Genomic DNA, 24292 nt, shown 5'->3' with positions numbered 1-24292 from the left:
TGAAAAGGCTTTTATTCACTTGAAAAATCCACCTCCTCTTTAAAAGTCTTGTCATCCATTAAAAAGCTTGGGGGCTCTTTGTGTAATAATATCAGTGATTATGTTTATCAGAGAACATTAAAAATCTCAGCTCTTATTTAAAGGATAAGAAAGAAGAAGAAGATGAAGTAACAGACCTCATACTTAAGAAGCAAAAAGCAGGTAGTTTACTTGAATGTGTTAATTGTAATTGTGATGGGAAAGTGCTGCGAGGTCCAATAATAATAATAAATAAGAACATGAATTACACTACAGGCACAGGATGGAACGGAATCATTCAATTCAATATCGGACAAGAAATCAATGAGAGTGAAGTTATTGGAAGCTTGTACAAAAGCGTGAGTTTTTCATGAGCTTCCAACTGGAGAGAAACGTTCCCCACACACACACACACACACACACACTGCTCTGAAGAGGCAGACCGGGTGCCTGGACCACAGGACTGTTGGTGGACCCGTGTCAGAAGGGAGGGAGGGGGGAGGGGAGGGTGGATGTCCTCGTCACCCGGCTGTAAACTCTCCACACAAACATTCAACATGATTATCAGGGGTCGTTTCCTCGATGCGTTTCAGCAGGAAGTAATGTAACGATCCAGCCTGCTGGACCCGTTACGGCTCTCAGTCCTCCAGAGACCAGTACAAAAACGTTTAACAGTCACTCTCGCTTGGGGTCGCGGCCCAAGACCGGGGGACGGGGGCTCCTGACAGCAGGGTGTGACTTCAGTCCCGTGCAGCGATGCCACCCTGTAGACCGGCTTTGGGTTCAGTAGCAGCCGTCTTTCCAGCTGGCGTCCCTCAGGGCAGAAAGGGCAGCCAGGCTCTTTGGAGGAGGCAGCAAACTAGACGGGAGGAAACAGGAAATAATCAAGTTTGACCTTTTAACTCTGGGGGCTGATCCAAAATAATATATATATTCTTAATGATATGCAGTTCAAATAAAACATCAGCATATTAGTCAAATATACCTGAATGTTCATATAAATATTTAAGTAATAATTATCTTCTAAAACATCAGTGGTTGAATAATAATAATCAGAGTTTAATCGTCTTTAATCATTTGGTCCAACAAAGAAAAAACACCCAAAATATGACATTTCCTCCAAATAGGGACTTTGTATTGGAACTATGTTAAACTGTATCTTCTCTATTTAAATACAACTCTATGCGATTCTCTATTCTATCACTTCAAACCGGGAAGAACAGATTGCCGATGAGTTTTCTGTCGATCAATGAAAATGGACTGATAATCGAGAGTGTAAAACACATTCATCTTTGTAGTGAACTGTGAACACATTGAACCCTTTTATTCAAACAGGCAACGATACAATGTTGCGATGTGTGACATCATCATTCCTCCAGTCTTACCTGCGTGCCGGTTGGCCGATCTTGCTGGCCCGTGGGACGCCGCTCGTCCCCACGAAGGAGGCGGGGCGAGGGAGGGAGCTGCGGGTGATGGCCGGCTGGTTGCCGCCGGCTTTGATGAGGGGCTGCGGCACCAAACCGCTGCCTGGCTTGAGGGGCTGAGGCAGCGCGGCGGTGTTGATGGAGTGCAGACTGACGGAGGAGGACAGGGAGGTGGAGGAGGGGCCCTGCTGCACCGTGGGGCTCACGTAGGCGGTGGCTTTCAGCGGGTGGCGGGCCGTGGTGGGGAAGTTGCCCACGCTCTGCACCCGCTGGGTGAGCTGGCCCGGGGAGGGGACTGGAGCAAGAAGGGAATCAAACTCACGTTCATCCAGTCGTTCTCAGTATATCAAGCACATTTAGTTCACATCGTTCTGTCAGGTTGTTCAGGAAACCATTTTGCTGTTTGTCTTCCTAGGAAGGCAGTCCTTCTTGGTTCAGCCCACAGAGGTGGCACTTTAATGGAGAGTGGACCGAACCATTATCTGCCCGAGCTTTAATGATTAAAAGTGGCTGATGTGCTTTCATGTAGAAGAGAGCAATATAAGGTGGAAGCATCATCACTAATATAAATCTGAAAACATGTTTGATGACCACTGAATTATTTGTCAAAGCTTAACAATGATTTTAAGATGAGTGGAAGAATTTCTATCTTCCACCTGAAAGACTCGGGTTTGATCCCCAACAGAAGCAAAAATATAATCTGGCTTCATCCATTCATGCATCACTGAAGTGTGTTTTTCACTCATAGACTAGAGACTTACTGGAGGACTGGAGGCGTGCGAGCCCACTGGACGAGTCGAAGCTGTGGCTGCTCCGGAGGGAGGAGATGGTTGGCAGGGACGAGGGGCCGTGGGAGGGAGGGGTGAGGGGGGAGGCCAGGCACGGGATGCTGGGAACACTGGGCATGCTGGGCATGCTGGGAGCTCGCAGCAGGTTGGGCATGCTTCTCCGGAGCTTGTCTGTGCAACCAGAGCAGATGACGTCGTTGCTTTTTACTCAAATTCCAACATTAAAAGGGCAAATCATAAAGTTCTGTAAAACCACAATCTGAGCTAGATAGATAGATAGATAGATAGATAGATAGATAGATAGATAGATAGATAGATAGATAGATAGATAGATAGATTGATTGATTGATTGATTTAGGTTTCCTTTGCCCAGAACCAGAACTCGCTGTTTCCCTCAGTTTCAAGTCATTATGCTAAGCTAAGCTAACTGGCTCATATTCACCATAAAGACATGACTGATATAAATCTTCTCATCTCAACACCAAATGTCCAAGTCTTCCTCTTATTCCTTCTGCCTTAATTAAACTCTGTATGACCTTTAAACCCTGTAACCAAGAGCACTCTCTGAACGTCTTGAATGTGGGTCAAGATCCTCTCAGTCCAAATGTGGACTGAGAGGTGATGTCACTGAGAGGAAAGCCTTGAATCCGGCTGATTCTTTAGGATATTTGTGTGTGGAGGAGCTGGTTGAGGACTCACCTGTGCTGCTCCTGTACGCTGCGTGGGTCTCCGAGGTCAGACCCGAGGGTCCGGAGTACTGGGAGAGTCCGCTGAGAGAAAACTGAGGTGTGATGGAGCTGCGTCTGCAGTCCCGGATGCTGGAGAAGGTGTGGGAGTGGGGCAGGCCGCCCCTCTGCATGGACCCGGTCCGGAACAGCCGGGGCTGGGGAGGAGGCAGCTGGTCGTAGCCCTCCTCCTCGTCCTCGTCCTCCTCCTCCAGGTCCATCTCGCCGCGGCGGAGGGAGTGCAGGGAGAAGCTGGAGCTGCGGCGGCCGGCCGTGGCGGTGTGTGAGGTAGAGGCGTAGTCCTGTCGGAGACCTGCGGGGGCGACAGCAGCGCTTTAATGCAGTAATTACTAATTTCTAGTTTTATTTCTGATGTTTATCAAGGAGGGAACCTCACAGGAGAATAGGCTTCATTTATTTTCTACACGTCTTACTGCTCCATCGTGTTTATTTATTACATATTACAGTTTGAACTCACTCTCCTCCTGAAGTCTGGCCATGACCTCCACGTCCGTCATGTCCTGCAGCTTGTAGCTCATGGAGATGGGGTCGTCCTCCAGCTCGGACACGCCCACCTCGCTGTCCACGGAAGACTGGGGGCTGATGGCGGCGTGGCGGCGGGCCGAGGCTGAAACACAGACGTCGATATGTCACCACTTCTTTTAAGGACATGCAGGAACACACAAGAGAAGACGTTTCCATAGTGATATGGGACATTTAGATATATTTGTAGTCTTCTGGGGCAATTTGGGGGTCAGTCTTGCCCAAAGTCACTTCGGTATGCAGACTGGAGGGGAATCGAACCCCCACAAGCAGTCGTACTATTCCAGCTCTCTATGCATGCTTGCTTCCTCTCATCCCTCCAGTTCTTATTCATCTGGTGGGATTCGAGCCATTCAAGGTGAACTCACTGTGGAGAGCAGAGCTGGACAGGAAGGTGGGCGCCCGGTCACTGAGGCTGCAGCTCGTCCTCAACGGCTGCAGGAACGACGGAGCCGCTTGGAAGAAAAATCAATCAGATCAAAGCTCATTATGTGACATTTGTGTTGATATAATTAAATATGCATACATGGTCACGGTCAGAATGTGGAGGAGGTTTTTTTGGGAGCTCGTGCTCGTCTCCATCTGTCTCCGGCGGGTTTGACCTGATAATCCCCCCCCCCCTGGAATCTGCTGTAATCTGATTGTAAACTGCAGAGTAACAGGTTGTTCAAGAGTCCGGCTTACAACGAGCTCCAGGAGAAACTTTTGGAAGCAACAAATGCTTTTGGCTCCGAGTTCTTATTACTTTGGAACCGGAGATGAAGATCGTCGTCATCGGACTTTAGATATCATTCTGTTATTTTGTTGGATTTGGAAACGAGGTCAGCGGGTTTGAGACTCAAAGAAAATAAACAAGCTTCGGATTCAACAGGCGGCTACATGCATACGGCAGCTGTTTACGGGGGACCCTGGTCCCCGAACAGTCTGATGACCTCTGACCTCATCCACTTGTGCACGTATGAAATATATCTATGTAATGATTTCTTTTGTAATGAACTGCAAATAAATAACTCATTGGCTTCATAAATGACTTAAATGCTTGTAATGATGTGAGGTTTCATGGTGAGCAGCAGCAGGATGATGATGATGATGATGATGATGATGAGGATGATGATGATGATGATGATGATGATGATGATGAGGATGATGATGATGATGATGATGATGATTACCTGGAGCCTCGGACAGTGCAGCAGCAGGTTTGGTGTAAGGCAGGATGGGGCAGCTGAGAGAGGACAGACCTTCTACACAGCTGTAGGGACGGACCGGGGACACGCCTCGCCACCGCTTAGCTGGACACACACACACACACACACACACACACACACACACACACACACACACACACACACACACACACACACACACACACACACACAGAACACATTGATTATGTTGTGGGCCAAATGTTAATCTGCTTTCTAGCGGATCAGTATTGATGTTTAAACGATCGGGTCACGGCTCGGACGTACGGAGGCTGATACAGTAAGACGTGACTCAGCTTACGGCTGCAGATTATTGAGCTAAACTGCAGATTTTGGGTGTTTTTTTTTGAGGGGAAGGATCTTAGGATAAGCAGGGATTGTGCATGTTGGCTACAACACGTTCCCGAAAATCATAATGAGATCGACCGTGGTCTACTTCTGGGCTGCAGGGGGTTTAACATTCATACGTCATCACATAAAACTTTATTAAAACTCTCCACAGACACTGAAGATCCATCCTCCATGTTTGACCCTCTTCATTATTACTTTTTATTTTGTTCTTATGAGTTAATTGGTTTTATCCGACGTGTAACATCTTGGATTTGACCATTTTGATTTGTTTTTATTATTTTGGTTTGGTTGGTTGCTGATTGATTTTAATAATTTTAAAGGTTTTAATTCACATGCATCATTAACTTGTCAGGTTCATTCTTCCACCTGGATAATAACAGTTAAAAACACAATTAATTAGGTTTATAGATCCGTAATAAACCACATTGATTTTGGTCTGCCAGGCTTTTTCTGTCAAATATTGTCCTTATGAATGACTCAATGATAAATAACCTTTTGATAAATGACAATTAGTCCCAAGACCTCATTAGAAACTGCTTGCTCTTCTTTTATACTGGCTGTTCAAAGTGTAAACACTGAGTTCTCCGTTTGGTAGTCCACACCTGACGGAGTGGAGCGTTTTGGCATTCCCGACACAATTAGTCTCAACCGCTGCCGGATAAAACTCTCATTCACGGCGAGTTAACGGAACAACAAGCATGCATTCATGACCCGGAGGAGGGGAGCCAACCGCCGCTGAATACAGCTTTCAGAGAGCCGGGAGGGCCTTGAACTCAACACACATACGGATACACAATGTGGTGTCAGGAAGAGTCTTTAAAGATAAAACACACACTCACACACACACACATATATATGTATTCATGCAGTAACAACAGTCTCTTGTCTTGTACTGGCTGCTTCAGCTGCGACCGCTGAGCAAAATCAGTCTCAAAAACCTCTGCTTAATGTAAGCATGGTTTCCACGGCAACCATATCCCTGTGCATGAGTGGAGAAACTGTAAAGCAACGAAACTGTGTCAAGCAGCGGATGTAATTTAGTATCGCGTGCTGGTTATCCTGCTGGAGAAGGGTTTCTGAAGGATTCTAGCTAGAGAAACGCTATATATATATATATATATATATATATATATATATATATATATATATATATATATATGTGTGTGTGGTGGTGGTGTATGTGGTGGTGTATGTAGTGGTGTATGTGGTGGTGTATTCCTGTGGTGGTGTATTCCTGTGGTGGTGTATGTAGTGGTGTATTCCTGCAGTGGTGTAAGTAGTGGTGTAAGTAGTGGTGTATGTGGTGGTGTATTCCTGTAGTGGTGTATGTAGTGGTGTATGTGGTGGTGTATTCCTGTAGTGGTGTATTCCTGTAGTGGTGTATGTGGTGGTGTATTCCTGTGGTGGTGTATTCCTGTAGTGGTGTATGTAGTGGTGTATGTGGTGGTGTATTCCTGTAGTGGTGTATTCCTGTAGTGGTGTATGTGGTGGTGGTGTATTCCTGTGGTGGTGTATTCCTGTGGTGGTGTATCGGTGTATTCCTGTGGTGGTGTATTCCTGTAGTGGTGTATTCCTGTAGTGGTGTATGTGGTGGTGTATTCCTGTGGTGGTGTATCGGTGTATTCCTGTGGTGGTGTATTCCTGTAGTGGTGTATGTGGTGGTGTATGTGGTGGTGTATTCCTGTAGTGGTGTATGTGGTGGTGGTGTATGTGGTGGTGTATTCCTGTAGTGGTGTATGTGGTGGTGTATGTGGTGGTGTATTCCTGTAGTGGTGTATGTGGTAGTGTATGTGGTGGTGTATTCCTGTAGTGGTGTATGTGGTGGTGTATGTGGTGGTGTATTCCTGTAGTGGTGTATGTGGTGGTGTATGTGGTGGTGTATTCCTGTAGTGGTGTATGTGGTGGAGTATTCCTGTGGTGGTGTATGTGGTGGTGTATTCCTGTGGTGGTGTATGTGGTGGTGTATTCCTGTGGTGGTGTATTCCTGTGGTGGTGTATGTGGTGGTGTATTCCTGTAGTGGTGTATTCCTGTAGTGGTGTATTCCTGTGGTGGTGTATTCCTGTGGTGGTGTATCGGTGTATTCCTGTGGTGGTGTATTCCTGTAGTGGTGTATATCTGTAGTGGTGTATGTGGTGGTGTATTCTTGTAGTGGTGTATAGGTGTATTCCTGTAGTGGTGTATCGGTGTATTCCTGTGGTGCTGTATCGGTGTATTCCTGTAGTGGTGTATCAGTGTATTCCTGTAGTGGTGCATCGGTGTATTCCTGTGGTGGTGTATGTGGTGGTGTATTCCTGTGGTGGTGTATGTGGTGGTGGTGTATTCCTGTGGTGGTGTATGTGGTGGTGTATTCCTGTAGTGGTGTATCGGTGTATTCCTGTGGTGGTGTATCGGTGTATTCCTGTAGTGGTGTATCGGTGTATTCCTGTAGTGGTGTATGTGGTGGTGGTGTATTCCTGTGGTGGTGTATGTGGTGGTTTATTCCTGTAGTGGTGTATCGGTGTATTCCTGTGGTGGTGTATCGGTGTATTCCTGTAGTGGTGTATCGGTGTATTCCTGTAGTGGTGTATCGGTGTATTCCTGTGGTGGTGTATTCCTGTAGTGGTGTATATCTGTAGTGGTGTATGTGGTGGTGTATTCCTGTAGTGGTGTATCGGTGTATTCCTGTAGTGGTGTATGTGGTGGTGTATTCCTGTAGTGGTGTATCGGTGTATTCCTGTAGTGGTGTATCGGTGTATTCCTGTAGTGGTGTATCTGTGTATTCCCGTGGTGGTGTATCGTGTATTCCTGTAGTGGTGTATCGGTGTATTCCTGTAGTGGTGTATCGGTGTATTCCTGTGGTGGTGTATCGGTGTATTCCTGTAGTGGTGTATCGGTGTATTCCTGTGGTGGTGTATCGGTGTATTCCTGTGGTGGTGTATCGGTGTATTCCTGTAGTGGTGTATCGGTGTATTCCTGTGGTGGTATACCGGCGACCACAGCTTCTAAATGATTTCTATCGACACACCAGCGGAGCGATTAATGAATTAGTAATGGTTCTGTCGATGCTGATGTGTGTAAACAGGAATCCTTCCAACCACCACAGTGAATAATAGTCACTCCGTGGGAAGTTGGCCGAGCTACTTAGAAACCCCTAAATCACCAGAGAGAGTTCAAAGGTCGGAGGACGGCTCAGAGCGAGTGAAGAGAAAACCTTCCTGCTGGAAATCCTCGCTGCACGTGGAGACGTTTACTGTGTCACGGCTTATGATCACATGTCAGGAGAGACAGACAGAGAGAGAGACAGGGACAGAGAGAGACAGATGTCCAGATGTGGAGGCCTGTAATCTGATTGGTCAGCGGTACCTTGGTCCAGTCTGTGACAGAGGGTCATCCTGGCCAGCTCCACCTCGGGTCCCGGGTGGTCCAGCACCCGCCGGCACCACTGGAGAGGGCTGAGGACCCGGGGACCCTGCAGCCGGGCTCTGGGGCTCACATACAGCCTGCAAACACACAATACAGACCCACAAGAGACCGGAGCTCAGAGACCAGCGTCAAACGGGAAAGACGTTTTACTGGCTGTGAAACAAGCGTACATCATAATAAAGAGAGAGGATCGTTTCCCATCGGGGTTGTAGATCAATAGAGCATTAATCCAAGACATTATTCATTTCATCAATTATTCATTTTTAAGCCAAAGAAAAGCGTGAGGTTTCTGGTTAAAAAACATGAATTGGCATTATAGTGACAACACACAAGAAATGATGAATCAAAGAATAGAGAAAATCATGAAAAAGAGGAGTGACAATAATAATGGTTGCAGCATTAGATACTTGTAACTCAGCCAGACTGAATCCAAAAGGATTCAAAGCTATCTCACTCTGAATTCATCTCGACAAATTATAAACTAAATCAATAAACTAAATCGATTGGTGTGTGTGACGATGACACCCTAAAATGACAGATTCCTAAAAACAGGGCATGAAATCATAATGTGATGAAATCGGATATCCATATCGTTAAGCTGATTATAACAAACCAGCTCAAGACTCTCAGAGAACATGATAATAATACTTCTTGATATTTGTGCACCCAGTGAAGGAAGTGACCATATTTAGACTGTGGAGGAGCGACGGATGGATCTGAGGAACACAAACAGCACCCTTACTGGATCTGGATCCATGTGAATTCTGGTGTTGAAGTTGCTCACAAAGTTAGCTTCATGATTCAAGGTCAACTTTACAGCTAAATGTTAAAGTCATCTAAGTAGCTAACTAGCATTGGTAGCGACCTGTCAATCAGCAGGTAAGCCCCGCCCCCTAAAGCATCCCCTGCTTTCTGGTCTGGTGGACTCTAAATGGACCATAATGTACTAAATGAACATCATGCTGGATTGAAGAAGACTTGAAACTAGAGATTGAGACGATAAACTCATGTTTACAATGTTTACTGAGATAATACATCAAGAGAGAAGTAGGACCATTTTCTCATAGACTTCTATACAACCAGAGAGGAGTCGCCCCCTGGTGGCCAGCAGAGAGAAGTAGGACCATTTTCTCATAGACTTCTATACAACCAGAGAGGAGTCGCCCCCTGGTGGCCAGCAGAGAGAAGTAGGACCATTTTCTCATAGACTTCTATACAACAAGAGAGGAGTCGCCCCCTGGTGGCCAGCAGAGAGAAGTAGGACCATTTTCTCATAGACTTCTATACAACCAGAGAGGAGTTGCCCCCTGGTTTTTTAAGGCACTTCGGCATAGGCTTCACCTCTCAGAACCGGAGGTTGCTGCCGGAGTGAATCAGCAGAAAACATGCGATAGATGGTGATACCTGTCGTTATATTGATATATGATATGATCCATATTATGATAAATGGCCGTGTCACAGCTCTCCCTAAAGAAGAACTAAACTGGGTTGTAAAAAAAGGGATGCGTCATCTACACACACCGGACACAACTACACAACTACACAACTAGGCCACGCTACTCCAGGGTCAACCGTGTTAAATGGAGTGAGGAGACAAACTGGTGCTACATTCAGCTGCGTGCTACATTTCCCACATCATCACATCAGCAGTCAGTGTGTGTGTGTGTGTGTGTGTGTGTGTGTGTGTGTCCACAAAGCCCAGCTGTTTGATCACTGAAGGCATTGTTTCTAATTTTACATCCCTATATAGCTGCATGCAAGGTGCATTCTGGGATACCCACACTCTGTTTTTGTTCTCTTTCCTCCTGTTTAAATAGAATAATAATAATAAAGGAGGCTGCAGGTCTGATCCACCAGGAGAGGATCGATATAGATGATCGATGAGGCAGAGACATGAAATCATCTGTTTTTACCCCTCATTCACATACATGTGGATCCCCGAAACACACAATAGTTACCAGGTCTCGGGCTCTCCGAGGGGGAGCACGGAGTCCACGTCCAGAACCTCGACCTCATCCAGAACGGTGCCCTCCTCCCCCTCCTCCACCACCTCCTCCTCCGCCGCCGAGCTCGGCTGAAAATAGGCGAACGGCTCCTCCGCGGTACCCCGGGGCGGTCCGGAGCCACACGGGCTCGAGGTGCCGTATTTGCCGGAGAAAGCGTCCCCCCCGGGACCAGGACCGGGACCCGGCGCGCTCCCGCGCAGACAGGACAACGCGGTCTGGAGACGAGGCCCCGCGGACGCGCAGTTGTTTACCGCGCACGCTCGCGTCCGCAATTGTTCGTTCTGGCGCTCCAGCTTCCGCACCAGCTCCTGCAGCTTCAGCACCTCCAGCTCCGCGCCGCTGATCTGGATGTTGCCGCCGCCGTCGTCGTCGTCGTTGTTGTTGCCGTTGACGTCCGCCATCATCATCATCATCATCGCGGGGTTCAACACCTCTGCTTCCATCTGGGGCGAAGCGGCACATGGAGACGCGCGGCCCGCCTGGCTGCCTGCAGAGGGTCCTGTTCAATCCAGAGAGGGTGTCCAGATCCCCCTCCCCCTGTTTAAAGCGCCTACACACACACACACACACACACACACACACACACACTGATGCTGCTGCTGGGATGATTGCACAGCCTCCTTCTCATTGGTCAGCAGCTCGGAGTTTAACTCCCATCACACCACCTCCGAGGAAGTCTTTATTCTGGACAACGTTTACAGATTTCACTCAACTTGAATTTATTTAGTCATCTATTCCGTTCCTACACGTTTGGAATCACAGCGGATGTAATCAGTATTTTTTGTTTTACAATTAAAAAATAAAAATTAAATAAAAAATTATTCATAAAAATAATATTTTGAAAAGCCACATATTTTTTTTAAATATTGGAATTTTTAATACAAAAAAATAAATCCCACAAACATTATCCACTACAACAAAGATTTATTTTTTAAATTAATTTATAATAATAATAATAACTTATTTATAGAGTGCCTTTCAAGGAACCCAGCTTTGTGCTTTACACACAATGAGATGAAAATAATTATAGTACCATCTCAATTGTCTGCCTTATGGAGGACTATCAACTAAATTATTAATTTATTCAAGTAGCCAAAAGATAATTAAACTTAGATACATATTAAGAACGGGGCAAATAAATACCAAAAGAGCCGACACATTGTTAGTTAAAGATATGTTGATTTATTGAATACAGAAAAAATGTTCCTAAATATAACAATGTCAATATTAATTTTTCAATTAATTGCATTTAAAAATGCCCCCCCCCCCCCCCTAAATGAAACATCTAAATGATCTGTGTTATCGAGGACTATGGAATAATTAATTAATGCATTTAATTGGCCAACTTGGACACATACATTTTGTCGACTTGGCAACTAAACAGCAGAAGAATAGATAAAGATATGTTATTGCACACAGAAAAAGCCCCCGGCCCTAAATATAACAATATCTCCTTTCTTTTCACACAAGAATCCCCCGAAAGGATAGAAGATCAGAAGTCTCAAGTTTGTGTGAGAAACAGAGACAACGTGACGTCAACAACACAGCTACAGCTGCAGTAGTGTTGTTGGTTTGAAAAAGAAATCATAATGTACCTCATTGTTTAATCACCCGGATAAAGTTTGTCAGCTTGTTAAAGAAGTACAGGAGAATCCACGGCACCTAAAGAAATGGATTGATAACAGCAATCCATTTTTTAGATTCAATCACATGCTTCATCTCCAGGGAAACTCAGCGCCGCCATTTTTCTGTGAAATAAAAAAAATAATAATATTACCCATTTAATTTGAGGTGTTTTCATCATAAATGTACACGTTTTGAATAAAGAAATATGATAAAATAATATTATTTTGAAAAACATTTTGAAAAGCACATATTATTTTTTTAAATAAATACAATTTGTAATATTTAATTAAAAGTATTAATTATGGACAAAAAATTTGATATTTTACTTTACTTTTATCTATTTATTCACATATTTGTAGACATTTTGAATCACAGTGGACATAGTTTTACAATAATAACAAATAATTGTTTGAAAAACTATGTTTTGAAAAATATTGTATAAAGAAAAACAAGAGCCAAACCAACACACAAAATACAAACAACAATTAAATGAAGTCTTTTTTTGTGTTTTTTGTTGTTTTTTTACCTCTGGTGACGTCAAAGCAGTTCTCGCAGTGCACCATGCGTTTGTAGATCCACATGCTGTCCCCGGCTTTCATGTGACCCAGAGTGCTGTTGCACACCTCACACTGCCAAAACACACACAAACGCACACAAACGCACACATCAGGAAGGAGACGCCACGCCGAGCCGTCGGCTGCACGGCGGCAGATAACAACCTGCTGGAAATGTCACGTTTACTCAGGCATTTTTGCAGATTTTATAATTCCACTTCCACTAAAGAGGGTCGGAGCGTTGTACCTTTTTACTACACTCATCTGACCACCATGCTTTCTCGCTACTTTGCAAACGAAGCGGTTTCTAACCGCCACATGGGTGTTTCCAATACGGCTAATTAGGCTGCTGGTCAGGAGTAAATAGGTGGAACTATGCAGGGATTAGTAGGTAGTAAGAACTTCACAGATGTTTTGCCAGATTAATGACAGTCTAAGGCCACGTTTACACATAGCAGGGTATTTAGAGAAACTAATATTTCCCCCCCTCCATTTTCGAGAGTTGTCATTTCCATCAAACTGCAAAAATCCGCCGTCGAGCGCCATTATAAACCTATGGGTGGCAGTGTAGGGAGAAGGATAAAGCCATGCAAGCCAATCAGAATCCTCAGAATCAACAACAACCAATAACACAAATCTAAAACCCAGTTTCTCCAAGTTGACACGACAACACATAACCAGCATTATAAGAAATGTCCACTTTGGCCGGAGTTTTTTAGAAATAATGGTTTTCTGTGATAAAAAAAGGGTTTTTCGTCCAAACCACTGCTCGTTTGTGGATTTGGCGGACTGAGAGACGGAGACGTTGCTCACCTTGAAGCAGGACGCGTGGCAGTTGATCTTCAGGTCGTCCAGGACCATCTTGGCGTCGCTGGTGAACGGCTTACGGCAGTAGGAGCACAGGTCTTTCTCATGCACCGTCCTGCACGGGAGGACAGAGGAGGGTTTTAACACTAAAAGGAGCATCATCACATATTCATCAATGACATAATGACCTCGGAAACATCAATCAAAACCTGGATTTAAATTCAAGGAAAAGGCCCTTTTCCTCTAAAGTACCAGCAGTCAAATAGTCAAATATCGTGACAATCATTGGGCGTCTTGGCACTAAATTTGGTACAAACATTCATGGTTCCTAGAAGAGGAACCCTTAAAGACTTGGTGATCCCTGGACTTTTCCTGTAGCGCCACCATGAGGTTGATGTTTGACACAAAATATGGATGAATCACAATAACTGGTGATCATTTAATGCACCAATTTTTCCAGACGTAATAGCAACGTTGTGATTGACAGCTCAGGGGGGGTGGAACCAAAGTATAAAGAAGGTCAATGATTGGCTGATAGTTAGACCTTGGGCTTCTGTACTCATATGACTCAACAGTCCCCTTCTCCCAGTACGTCTTCCTCATATTCATACTGGGAGAGTTGGGAAGGTGTTCTCTGACCAGGATCTTCTTCTCTACGTTGAATTGTGGATCGTTAACCAACGTTAAGCCGTATCTCATATAAGCTTGTTTATCCTGGTTACACCATCCAATCAGAGCCAGACAGAGAACTTTGGACCAATAGGATGCAGGCGAGGGAACATGTGATTTTCACAAGGTTGAGTTCCCTCTCATACAAGCTTGTTTATCCTGGCTTCAACATCCAATCAGAGCTAGAGAACTGTTGGCCAATGGGATGCAGCCGAGGGATCATGTGTTCCTTGTGCAGGAAGTAAGAAGGTTTCCACATGGAGGGTTTTTACACCGTTTCAAAATGGATGAAGGTTAAAACAGGGAGTCTGAGCTCTACTAAAGTAAACACTACCGATGATGTCCTTTAAGTTCATGCTTCCTACCTCTCAGAAGACGAATACACACTCTTCACGGAGGACGAGTAGACCGGATCGATCAGGGAGTCATCGGACCTGCTGTGAGAGTTACACACACATCAGAGTCGGGCTTTCCTCACCCCCCAACACCAGACCTCCATGTTCCACCAGTGAATACCTGCTGCTCCTGTAGGACTTGGTGGAGTAGGTGGGGCTGGTGATGCTGCTGTAGTCGTAACTGCTCAAAGACAAAGGGAACCACACGTGTTACGTAGGATGTTTCTGACGCTAAAGACCAGCATGTAAAGGTGTAGTTGCTCCGCCTCCTACCTGGAGTCCGTTCTGGGGTAAGAGTAGCGTTTGCTGGAGTCCTCACTGTTTTGTGGAAACACACACAGTGAGACGGGGGTTTGGATCTGGGTGTGAAGGCAGGGAGGTGTTCATGATAGGAGGAGGATTACCTGGGCATGGAGCTGATGGTGTAGGAGGTGGTGCGGGTGGAGGGAAGATCATCAGTGTACGAGCTGTAGCTGCTTGTTAAAGAGGCAAAAAATCAGTAGAACGCCACTTTAATTCACAGATTTATTTAGAATGATACAATATATATATCATTATTATATATATATATATATATATATATATATATATATATATATATATATATAAATAATGTTTACCTGATAGTATATATATATAAATATATATATATATAATGTTTTCCTGGTCGTATACATAAATATAAATAAATATAATGTTTTCCTGGTCGTATATATAAATATAAATAAATATAAATAATGTTTACCTGGTCGTATATATAAATATAAATATATATAATGTTTTCCTGGTCGTATATATAAATATAAATAAATATAAATAATGTTTACCTGGTCTTATATATAAATATAAATATATATAGTGTTTTCCTGGTCGTATATATAAATATAAATAATGTTTACCTGGTCGTATATATAAATATAAATAAATATAAATAATGTTTACCTGGTCGTATATATAAATATAAATATATATAATGTTTACCTGGTCTTATATATAAATATAAATATATATAGTGTTTTCCTGGTCGTATATATAAATATAAATAATGTTTACCTGGTCGTATATATAAATATAAATAAATATAAATAATGTTTACCTGGTCGTATATATAAATATAAATATATATAATGTTTACCTGGTCTTATATATAAATATAAATATATATAGTGTTTTCCTGGTCGTATATATAAATATAAATAATGTTTTCCTGGTCGTATATATAAATATAAATAAATATAAATAATGTTTACCTGGTCGTATATATAAATATAAATATATATAATGTTTACCTGGTCGTATATATAAATATAAATATATATAATGTTTTCCTGGTCGTATATATAAATAAATATAAATAATGTTTACCTGGTCGTATATATAAATATAAATATATATAGTGTTTTCCTGGTCGTATATATAAATATAAATATATATAATGTTTTCCTGGTCGTATATACAAATATAAATAATGTTTACCTGGTCGTATATATAAATATAAATATATATAGTGTTTTCCTGGTCGTATATATAAATATAAATATAAATAATGTTTTCTGTTCGTATATATAAATATAAATATAAATAATGTTTACCTGGTCGTATATATAAATATAAATATATATAATGTTTTCCTGGTCGTATATATAAATATAAATATATATAATGTTTACCTGGTCGTATATATAAATATAAATATATATAATGTTTACCTGGTCGTATATATAAATATAAATAATGTTTTCTGTTTGTATATATAAATATAAATATAAATAATGTTTACCTGTTCGTATATATAAATATAAATATAAATAATGTTTACCTGTTCGTATATATAAATATAAATATAAATAATGTTTTCCTGGTCGTATATATAAATAAATATAAATAATGTTTACCTGGTCGTATATATAAATATAAATATAAATAATGTTTTCCTGGTCGTATATATAAATATAAATATAAATAATGTTTTCTGTTCGTATATATAAATATAAATATAAATAATGTTTACCTGGTAGTTCTGATGGAGGATGGGGAGGACAGCGTTGGGCTTTCTCCTCTAAATGACACAAAGACAAGCAGAATAAAGCGGGACCATACATATTAAAGAAGTGTGAGTGATTTAAACCCTCTCTCACCCTCTGCTGCTCTCCACGGTGATGACCTCTCTCCTCGTGAAGCTGCTGCTGCTGCTGCAGAGACCACGACAACGTGTCAGTCAGAAGGAAACAAACAACCACAGGTTCATGTTGAGTGGAGAGTCATTCACCTGACAGGAGGAGACACGTCGGACATGGATGTGATGGATCGAGGCAGCAGGGAGTCGTACAGGTTGTCCTCGGCCCTGCAGCACAACAACATCTTAACATGCAGCATCATGCATTTATTTCAAGAAACAATCACTGGGGAAGGTTTGTCTTACGAGGAGGATGTCGTCGTCGTGGTTGTGGTTTTATAACTTCTGGAAGAAAATATCAACGATTAGTGCTTTCAGAGAATTAACCTTGTTCCAGCGTGTTATTCTGAATCAGGCTGCATGGAAATATCACCTGTCTGTGGAGGAGAAATCATCCTTGGGAGACGAGGGGGTGAGTGTGGAGAAGAGCTCGTCCTCCGCTCGGCTGGGAAACACAGGTTCAACATGTGAATGCATTCAGTAAAGGAGCTTTTTAAAGATTATCTAGTCGATATATCCTGAAATCTGTTCAAAAAGCATCAGTCTCATTTGAAAAATGCAAAAAAAAGGTATATCATTGCTCAGATAATATTAGTAAAATAAAGTAATTGTTGTTTGTTGAATGTAAGGCACAACGACTTGGTCCTCTAATTATAATCTCATAATTATGTCTAGATGACAACACAGAATATAGAGACCAGATATATATTCTTCTTTTTGTCAAAAATCCAGAGTCCCGGTAACATGTCGACGTTGGTGTCGGTGGTAGTGTGAAGTGTTAAATATGAGTTTCTTTTGCTGGTCTTTGACATTTAGATTAACCTTCTGAGTTTATTAAATCCCCCTGGTGGTGGCTCAGACACATTACACGTCATCAAACCTGGACCTTTTACACTAATGATGTTGTGGAAAAAAGGAGCGATAATCCCACAGCCAAAAGGCAGTGTAACATGGGCGTTAGTTCCCACTGAAAATGTGAATAGTCATATGATTCATTTAGTCATTCCCTAATCAGCTGGGACAAACATTACTCAAAGAAGAGTAAATGCTGCTGTTTTGTTGGGGACTACTTTCTGGTGCGGTCTAATACACAATTTGGTGCACAGCTGAATATGTGCAGCGTCAGGGTGTTGGACCTCGTTAAGAGGGTGTTTGTTGGGAGGAAAGCTCAGTAGCAACATTAACGTGATGACATCACGGCGATGTCACGCTGCCTCGTACGCCCTAAACACTCACTCGGTGTCGCCTTTCACCACAGTCACAGTCTCCGTCGTGGAGATGCTCCGTTTGCTAATAAAGAAGGAAACACAACGTGTTACAGGACGTCTCCATACAAATAGTGATGATGAGTGAGATATGATCACCTCTCTGCAGGCAAGACATCGTCCTTGATAGTGGACGGGATGAGCGAGTCGTAGAGCTTGTCCTCGGCGCTGCACGGAAATACATTCAATTAAACCAGAAGGGATGTATGGATTAAAGCTATGGTCTACGATTTGGAATAAAAAAAATCCATTCAGTCCATCAGCCCATTGACCAATGGGAGCCATTGCTCCGGAAGGCTCCCATTGGCTCGTCCCCTCCATCCAATCCCCTCGTCTCCCCTGCTCCTCGTCCAATCGTGGAACACTGAGGGGAGGGGTTTGGTTGGGGGGGCGGGATGCTTTTTTCAAATCTGTCTCCGAGGCTGGTTTTCAGAATGTAGACCGTAGCTTTAAGACGTGTCGTGATTTAATAAGAAGTTTAATAACTTCTTACTTTGTGTTGTCGTCATCGACGGTCGTCTCCGTCACTTTGCTCGTTCTGCTCGGGGAGTAGCTGGAGTACGCCGGCCTGCAGGGAACAGCAAGTACTGCAGTACAATGTTGTGGTACTTGTAGAAGAGATAATGTTCTCTTTCTGCTCCATTACGTTTAGCTGACAGCTACGTTTTTTTATTGTTTTTGTTTTTTTTATCAAGTTTAAGTTTACAATACTTTGTCCCCCAACAGGGCAATTTGTTGTGCAGTAGATAGTATACAAATCCAAGTCACACACAATAAAAAAATTAAAAAAAGCCCACTATACAATCAATAAATAGTATATATATATATATATATATAGTGTATTTACGCTTTGCTGGAGGACTTGACCCGCTCGGTGAACGTCTCCGTCTTGCTCGGGCTCTTCAAAGCCGATCTGAAAGGGAAAAACTCAAAGTTGTCACAATGACTGAGACGGGACTGGACGTGTGGTCACGTGACCACGTCATCGCCGTAACATCCTTTACCTGAGCGTCTGGCTGGTGGTGGTGATGGTGGTCTCCGTGGTTGTGCCGTCCTTGGAGACCGTGGTGGTTCTGGTGCTGAGGGAGGAGCCACAAGAAAACTACATTTACTAAAATGCTCCACCTGGTTGGTTGTCAGGGGCGCCGTGGAGGGGGCGGAGCTAGGCTGGTGGGTGGTTTGGGGTGTAGACTCTGTAGCGGCGCCCCTGTTGGTTGGATGCATGTATTGGTGGTCTCACCTGGACTTGGGGTCCTCGAAGACCGTGGATGTGGTGAGTCTGAGGTGGTAAAAATCACACATTAGATTCACTGTGATTTCTATGTTCATATCCAGTATGCTGATAGAATAAGAGAGCTGATAGAAGCTTCACACACCTGGTGGGAGACCCGGTGGAGTACGAGCTGTAACAAAGGAGAGCATTGAGATGATTTATACAGAAAACGAGGAAGCTGCATGTTGTGTGATTATGAAAATGTACCTTTTGCTGTAGGAGGAAGTCCTGCTGGACGGGAGGCTGCTGAAGAGAGGTGGTAATTACAAATACAAATACTTCCTTACTTCATATTCAGGTATCTGTATTTTTACTTGAGTAAAAATTTCTTTTATTTCCTACATTTTAAAACAAATATCTGTACTTTCTTCTCCTCACGTTTTCAAAACAGGCTCGTTACTTTAGTTTTAATGCATTTGATTTTTTCCTTATTAATATGACGTGAGATTGGGTTAGACTATATGAATACTTTCTACTTTAGAAGTTGAATCAGCACTTCTACTTTTACCAGAGTCTCTGTACTTCTACTTGAGTAGAGAACGTCTGTACTTTTGACCCCTCTAATAATATTAGTAGTAGTAATACTAGTTAATACCTGCCGTTCAGGTCATCCTGACTCGTGCTGAATCTGCAATGACAGAAATCACAATCAAAGGCTTCATCAAGTGTTTGTTTTTTAAATAACAATGCCTTGTTTTAGGATACAAATGTAAATTTACAGATGGCTAATTGAGATGAATAATAGGCATTATAAATGATTGTATGGACCTGGAAATCGTAATGTAAAAGAGAATTTAAAGAACAAATGAATAAATAAATCTTCATACATTTGAGCATCAGTTTATGAAAATAAAGCAGAATGTTGATACCTCTTGGTGAGAGCCTGCACGGATGTCGACTTGCTCGTAGTTATGGTGGTTTTCGTTTCCTCTCCATCCGGACTGAAGAGCAACAGACGATAAACAACCTTCAGGAAAGTGATTGGATGACTTAATGCGAGTAAAACAAACTGTAAAATCGTTGCTGTACCTGTCAGAAGTTTCAGTGCGCCCGCTGAGCACAGATTTGCCAAAGTTTGGGTCCCGGCTGAGAGAAAGAAGATCAGAGATGAAACACCTCACTCCTGTTCTGTGTTTCAGACATGAATCTGCTTTCACACGACTTACTCGATGTCTTCATCCTCGTCGTCGTACTTCTTGATCCAGCTGGAGTCTTTCAGCAGAGAGCCGCTCTTTCCTGCAGAGTTATGTTATTAATATGTATTAAATATTGAACAGATGGCTGCTACAGTGAGCTGAACGCTGTGGGAAATGAACTGACAACTGTTTAGTTTGACTTACAACTTTGATACGTGAACATTTTACTTAAATTACGTGTTTATATTTTTACATTTGTTTTCTCAAATTTATTTGTCCCCTTATGTTAAGCATAATTCTTTATTGTGCACAGCCTCGAGAATATTTTATTTATTATTGTGTTTTATCTATTTTACAAAATAATTTCTTGTTTTTATTGACATTTTTCCATCATCTTTATTTCTCCTATTCATACATCTCAAATGGTTTGACTTTTTTTACATTTCTACTGTGTTATTATCAGACTATTATCACTTTGACGATTGTTCCACCTATTTAAAGATTAAAGTTTAACACATGCAGGCTGGCTGTGAAAATGTGCAATGAATAACTAGAATAACAGGAAAGGTGAGCATCATGTGACAAATGTGGCCTTTCCCTTCTTTTCTGGTATTTCTCCCCTCTGATGTGTCAACACTCACCGCTGGTGTACTTGCTCATCGTTGTGACTTCACCTGTAACAGAGAGATCACTGTATCACATTCAGCCACTAGGTGGTGCTGCGAGCTGAGACTTCCCACTCCAGTCATGATCACTACACACCTGTTCAGTAATCTGTGATTGAATGTGAACACTACGCCGTTTTGTGAAAGTGTGGTTGTCCCTGAAGGTTCTGCTCAACCCTCAGACTCCCTGAAATTAAACCCCACGAACTGGTTCGTCTTGATCCGTGCCCACATGCAGACACACCTTCTTCAAACACACCATTGTCAGCAAAACAGAGGGGCGTACCGGCCACATCCCATTAACTGGTGATGATAAAGATTCTGCCCTTTTGCCTACATGAACACTTCCGTGTCGGGAAGCTTTGAGGCTGAAACTAAACAGCTGAGATGGATGACATCACAGGAAAAGCAACATTTCTGTCATCCAATCCCCCGTCTGCTGTTTACTGTTGGACGTGTCTGATCATTGGCCTGTGTGAAGTTGTTTGATGCAACAGAGTGAAAAACACAACTTTCTGACCTGTCGAGCCCAGAATAATAAAATCCATTAAGTAGAATCTATTATGTCCAATAGAGTGTAATAGTAGATTCTGCTGGAGGACGCAGCAATAATCCAAATGCAACACGCGAGTTCTGAAATCACGTCTTCATGTTAAGCAATGAAAGTTAACAGCAGGCTTAGACATGAAAGTGTGTGTGTGAGATGCTTCAAAGACATGCCTTTCATTCCTCAAAGTAAATTAACAAAAACAACCCACATCATTCCATACATTTACCACATTTATCCTAAAGAATTCACACGTAAAATCTTTAAAACATCACAACACATTAAATATGAGCCTGAATGTGAAGAGAGTGAACGTACCTGCACAGACGCTTCGCCTCAGGTCTTTGACAGCTCGCCTGTTACTCGGTTAGTTCACACCCTTGTCACTCCTTCAGCTTTTAACCTTAAGGGAGGAGATTCCAAGGCCACCCAAGGGTGTGGCTTTCAGAGAATACTCTCTCTGCAGATTATTATTCTCCCTCCCCCGTCACCGTTTACACCTCAACGATTGTTCTGTTGTCTGTTTGTAGGTAAATGGAATTGGGTGGAGTGCAACTTGTCAACTTGTCAAGGAAGCAGAACTGCAATGTGGGTGTGGGAGTTTCTGCTCTTCCTTCACCTTCTTTAGCCTCTGAAATGAATTAATAATCTATGATTCAAATTATGATTTATCAGGAAATAATAATCTAATTTGAAAGATCTGATCCACACAATGCAAGTAGAATTATAACACATATTGATCTTTTTTTTCTTCCAAAGTATTACGTATTAATATAGCTTTTTTTAAATAAGACCTGGCTGACGGTGGACTTTGCACCTTGCTGATAAAAGCGGTGTGGGGAAAAGGTGGTTTCAGTCTCAGGTTGTGGGATTAGTCCTGATAAATTAACACCTTTTACCAAACAACCTTTAACACCTGTGTAGTGACATCACCAAAGGCGAGGCACCTGCAGATTTAAGGTAGAAAGTCCCCAAAACCAACAAGTGACAGAACTTTATGTCACAGCGTCTGAGAGCTTGACTCTATTGGGAGTGGCGTGTTGTGAATGATCAGAAGGAATGAAGGCTGCATAGCATGCAGGGGCGTGAAGGCGTGATGGCGAGGTGAACCCCACCTAGTCACCACGACGGCACGGCAGGAATGCAGATTATCTGCCCGGATACCACTCAGAGGTTTGATAGAAAGACACATCTGCCCGACAGAATCAAATTAAACAAACACAACTAAAGAAACAGCTGGAAAGTCCTTAAAGTGAATTCCTGCTGTCATCAATGATCTCCGTGCGGACGCATAAATCAAACTTCTGACACTGGGTGGCGCTACAGCTGTGATGATGGATGTGACAACACCGGTTGTGCAACTCCATCAACAGATAAACGTAGCAATGTACACTCGGTGGTGAAACGTGTTATCTTAAAGTTATTCTTTGCCTTTTATTGAGAGAGAGAGAGAGAGGGAGAGACGTGATGAATATGAGAACGTAATTTTCACTCCAACATTTCTGAAGTTAAGACGTATTCTGTGATGACATCATCCCATCAACCTATCTGGACTTGTTTTAAATCCCAGCCCAACTTCCTGGATGTGATAATTGAAAAAATGAACTGTATTTGATCTTCTTCAGTGTGACACTCTAATGCAGCATCATCTCGACCCAGATATCCTCCTCCTCCTCCTCCTCCTCCATCAGTCCTGACAGGAGCTGAGATACAAGAGAGGAGGGGGGTTAAAGGAACAGCCTGGGGATGTTGCTGCATCTTCAGTCTGACCTTTATAACCTTCTCACCTGTGAAGAGGTAAACATGGCGTTGCATGGCGGTGTGTGTTTGTGTGTTTGAGTCGGTAGTCGGCTCTGATGCGTTCAGGCACTCGGATACTGCGCATGTGATGATCTCCCGGTGCTTCCTGGGTTGCTATGAGAGGAGACAGCAGACCGAGCCCTCGCTCGCCATTGGGCCGCCGCGACGCCCGGCAGCCAATGAAGCACCAGCAGTGTAAATCTCTCTCTCTCTATTTATCCACCTCCCTCTCTCGCTCTCTCTCTGTCTTTCCCAATAAATGTGCATGCACATCCACAGCATACATACATATTTATACTGACACATTAATAAGAAAAGAAAAAGATGACATTAAATTAAACTTTGACAGTGTATAATAGCGTTTTTGGAAATACACGATAAATCATTCCACACTGTTTTATTTACATAAAGGCCAATAACTCAAAATGTTCCTACAGTTTTATAATCTGCACATAAAAATGACACCCTGGATTCAGATATCATAAAACTTCTAGCCGCGGGGGAACCTCTCACCTCTAACAGAAGATGTCTCACTCTCCGAGGATGGACAGACAGGTCTGTGTGAGGCGTCGTGTTGATCTGTAGAAAAGAAACAGACAGGATGTAAACATGAGTATCATCATAATATATACACGTTCCACTACTGTTGCATAAAGAAACACTCTGAACCACATCAAGCTGCAGGTGAGCTCATGCAGGTTTCAGCCAGGGGTGGGGGATTTAAGATTTAATTGAGATTTAATCAGAGGATGCAATCCTCCTGCAAACGGACGGCCTCGTCTGAGGATCCGGGATGGGATGGTAGTATTTCACAGAGACACGGAGGTCACTGGAGAGCTAACTGGCTTCCTGTGGGTAAAAGGATGGATTTAAAGTCCTGGATCAGGTCTACGAGGCACCGAATGGTCTCAGGTCT

The 24292-nt window shown here is 42.8% G+C and overlaps 2 protein-coding genes across 7 annotated transcripts; both read right to left on the bottom strand.

Moving 5' to 3' along the window:
• Position 1: 1 nt before the first annotated feature.
• On the bottom strand, positions 2-11013 carry slain1a (SLAIN motif family, member 1a). The gene is made up of 9 exons (XM_084022962.1): positions 10416-11013; positions 8398-8534; positions 4671-4790; positions 3867-3953; positions 3434-3583; positions 2930-3268; positions 2204-2401; positions 1404-1737; positions 2-877 (listed from the first exon to the last, which is right to left on the bottom strand). Exons 1-9 carry the CDS (start codon positions 10904-10906, stop codon positions 802-804), a joined length of 1932 nt encoding a protein of 643 aa, XP_083879088.1. The 5' UTR covers positions 10907-11013; the 3' UTR covers positions 2-801.
• An 823-nt stretch (positions 11014-11836) lies between these two features.
• scel (sciellin) lies at positions 11837-22063 on the bottom strand. Of its 6 annotated transcripts, none has more exons than XM_084022982.1 (26): positions 21895-22063; positions 21006-21038; positions 20395-20464; positions 20258-20314; positions 20098-20169; positions 19824-19856; positions 19436-19474; positions 19332-19358; positions 19196-19234; positions 18960-19034; positions 18803-18868; positions 18449-18523; positions 18055-18123; positions 17927-17980; positions 17064-17135; positions 16937-16972; positions 16784-16858; positions 16653-16703; positions 16526-16573; positions 14919-14990; positions 14788-14832; positions 14636-14695; positions 14485-14556; positions 13457-13565; positions 12616-12718; positions 11837-12211 (listed from the first exon to the last, which is right to left on the bottom strand). In XM_084022982.1, the coding sequence occupies exons 2-26, from the start codon at positions 21022-21024 to the stop codon at positions 12195-12197; spliced, it is 1455 nt and encodes a 484-aa protein (XP_083879108.1). In that variant the 5' UTR covers positions 21025-21038; positions 21895-22063; the 3' UTR covers positions 11837-12194. The 6 variants fall into 6 exon arrangements, with proteins under 6 accessions (XP_083879108.1, XP_083879105.1, XP_083879107.1 ...); XM_084022979.1 differs by having other exon boundaries at positions 16937-16975; positions 21895-22062; XM_084022981.1 differs by having other exon boundaries at positions 14919-14987; positions 16937-16975; positions 21895-22062.
• Positions 22064-24292: the final 2229 nt, after the last annotated feature.

The sequence above is a fragment of the Eutrigla gurnardus genome (assembly GCF_963514095.1).
Source record: "Eutrigla gurnardus genome assembly, chromosome: 12".
Lineage (NCBI taxonomy): Eukaryota > Metazoa > Chordata > Actinopteri > Perciformes > Triglidae > Eutrigla > Eutrigla gurnardus.
Note: the sequence above shows the minus strand (reverse complement) of the source record. Positions and strands in the feature narration are given on the sequence as shown.

Bases quoted from the DNA above. Each gene is read 5' to 3' on its own strand.
- scel (XM_084022977.1), bottom strand. The intron at 19,857-20,097 runs GTATCAACATTC...CTGTCATTGCAG, and splicing joins GTGCAGGCTCTCACCAAGAG to ATTCAGCACGAGTCAGGATG. The intron at 12,719-13,456 runs GTGAGCAACGTC...GTGTTTTGGCAG, and splicing joins GCCACGCGTCCTGCTTCAAG to TGTGAGGTGTGCAACAGCAC.
- slain1a (XM_084022962.1), bottom strand. From the start codon at position 10,906: ATGGAAGCAGAGGTGTTGAACCCCGCGATGATGATGATGATGATGGCG. The intron at 4,791-8,397 runs GTACCGCTGACC...GTGTGTGTCCAG, and splicing joins CTGTCACAGACTGGACCAAG to CTAAGCGGTGGCGAGGCGTG. The intron at 3,269-3,433 runs GTGAGTTCAAAC...TCGCCCCCGCAG, and splicing joins GGCCAGACTTCAGGAGGAGA to GTCTCCGACAGGACTACGCC.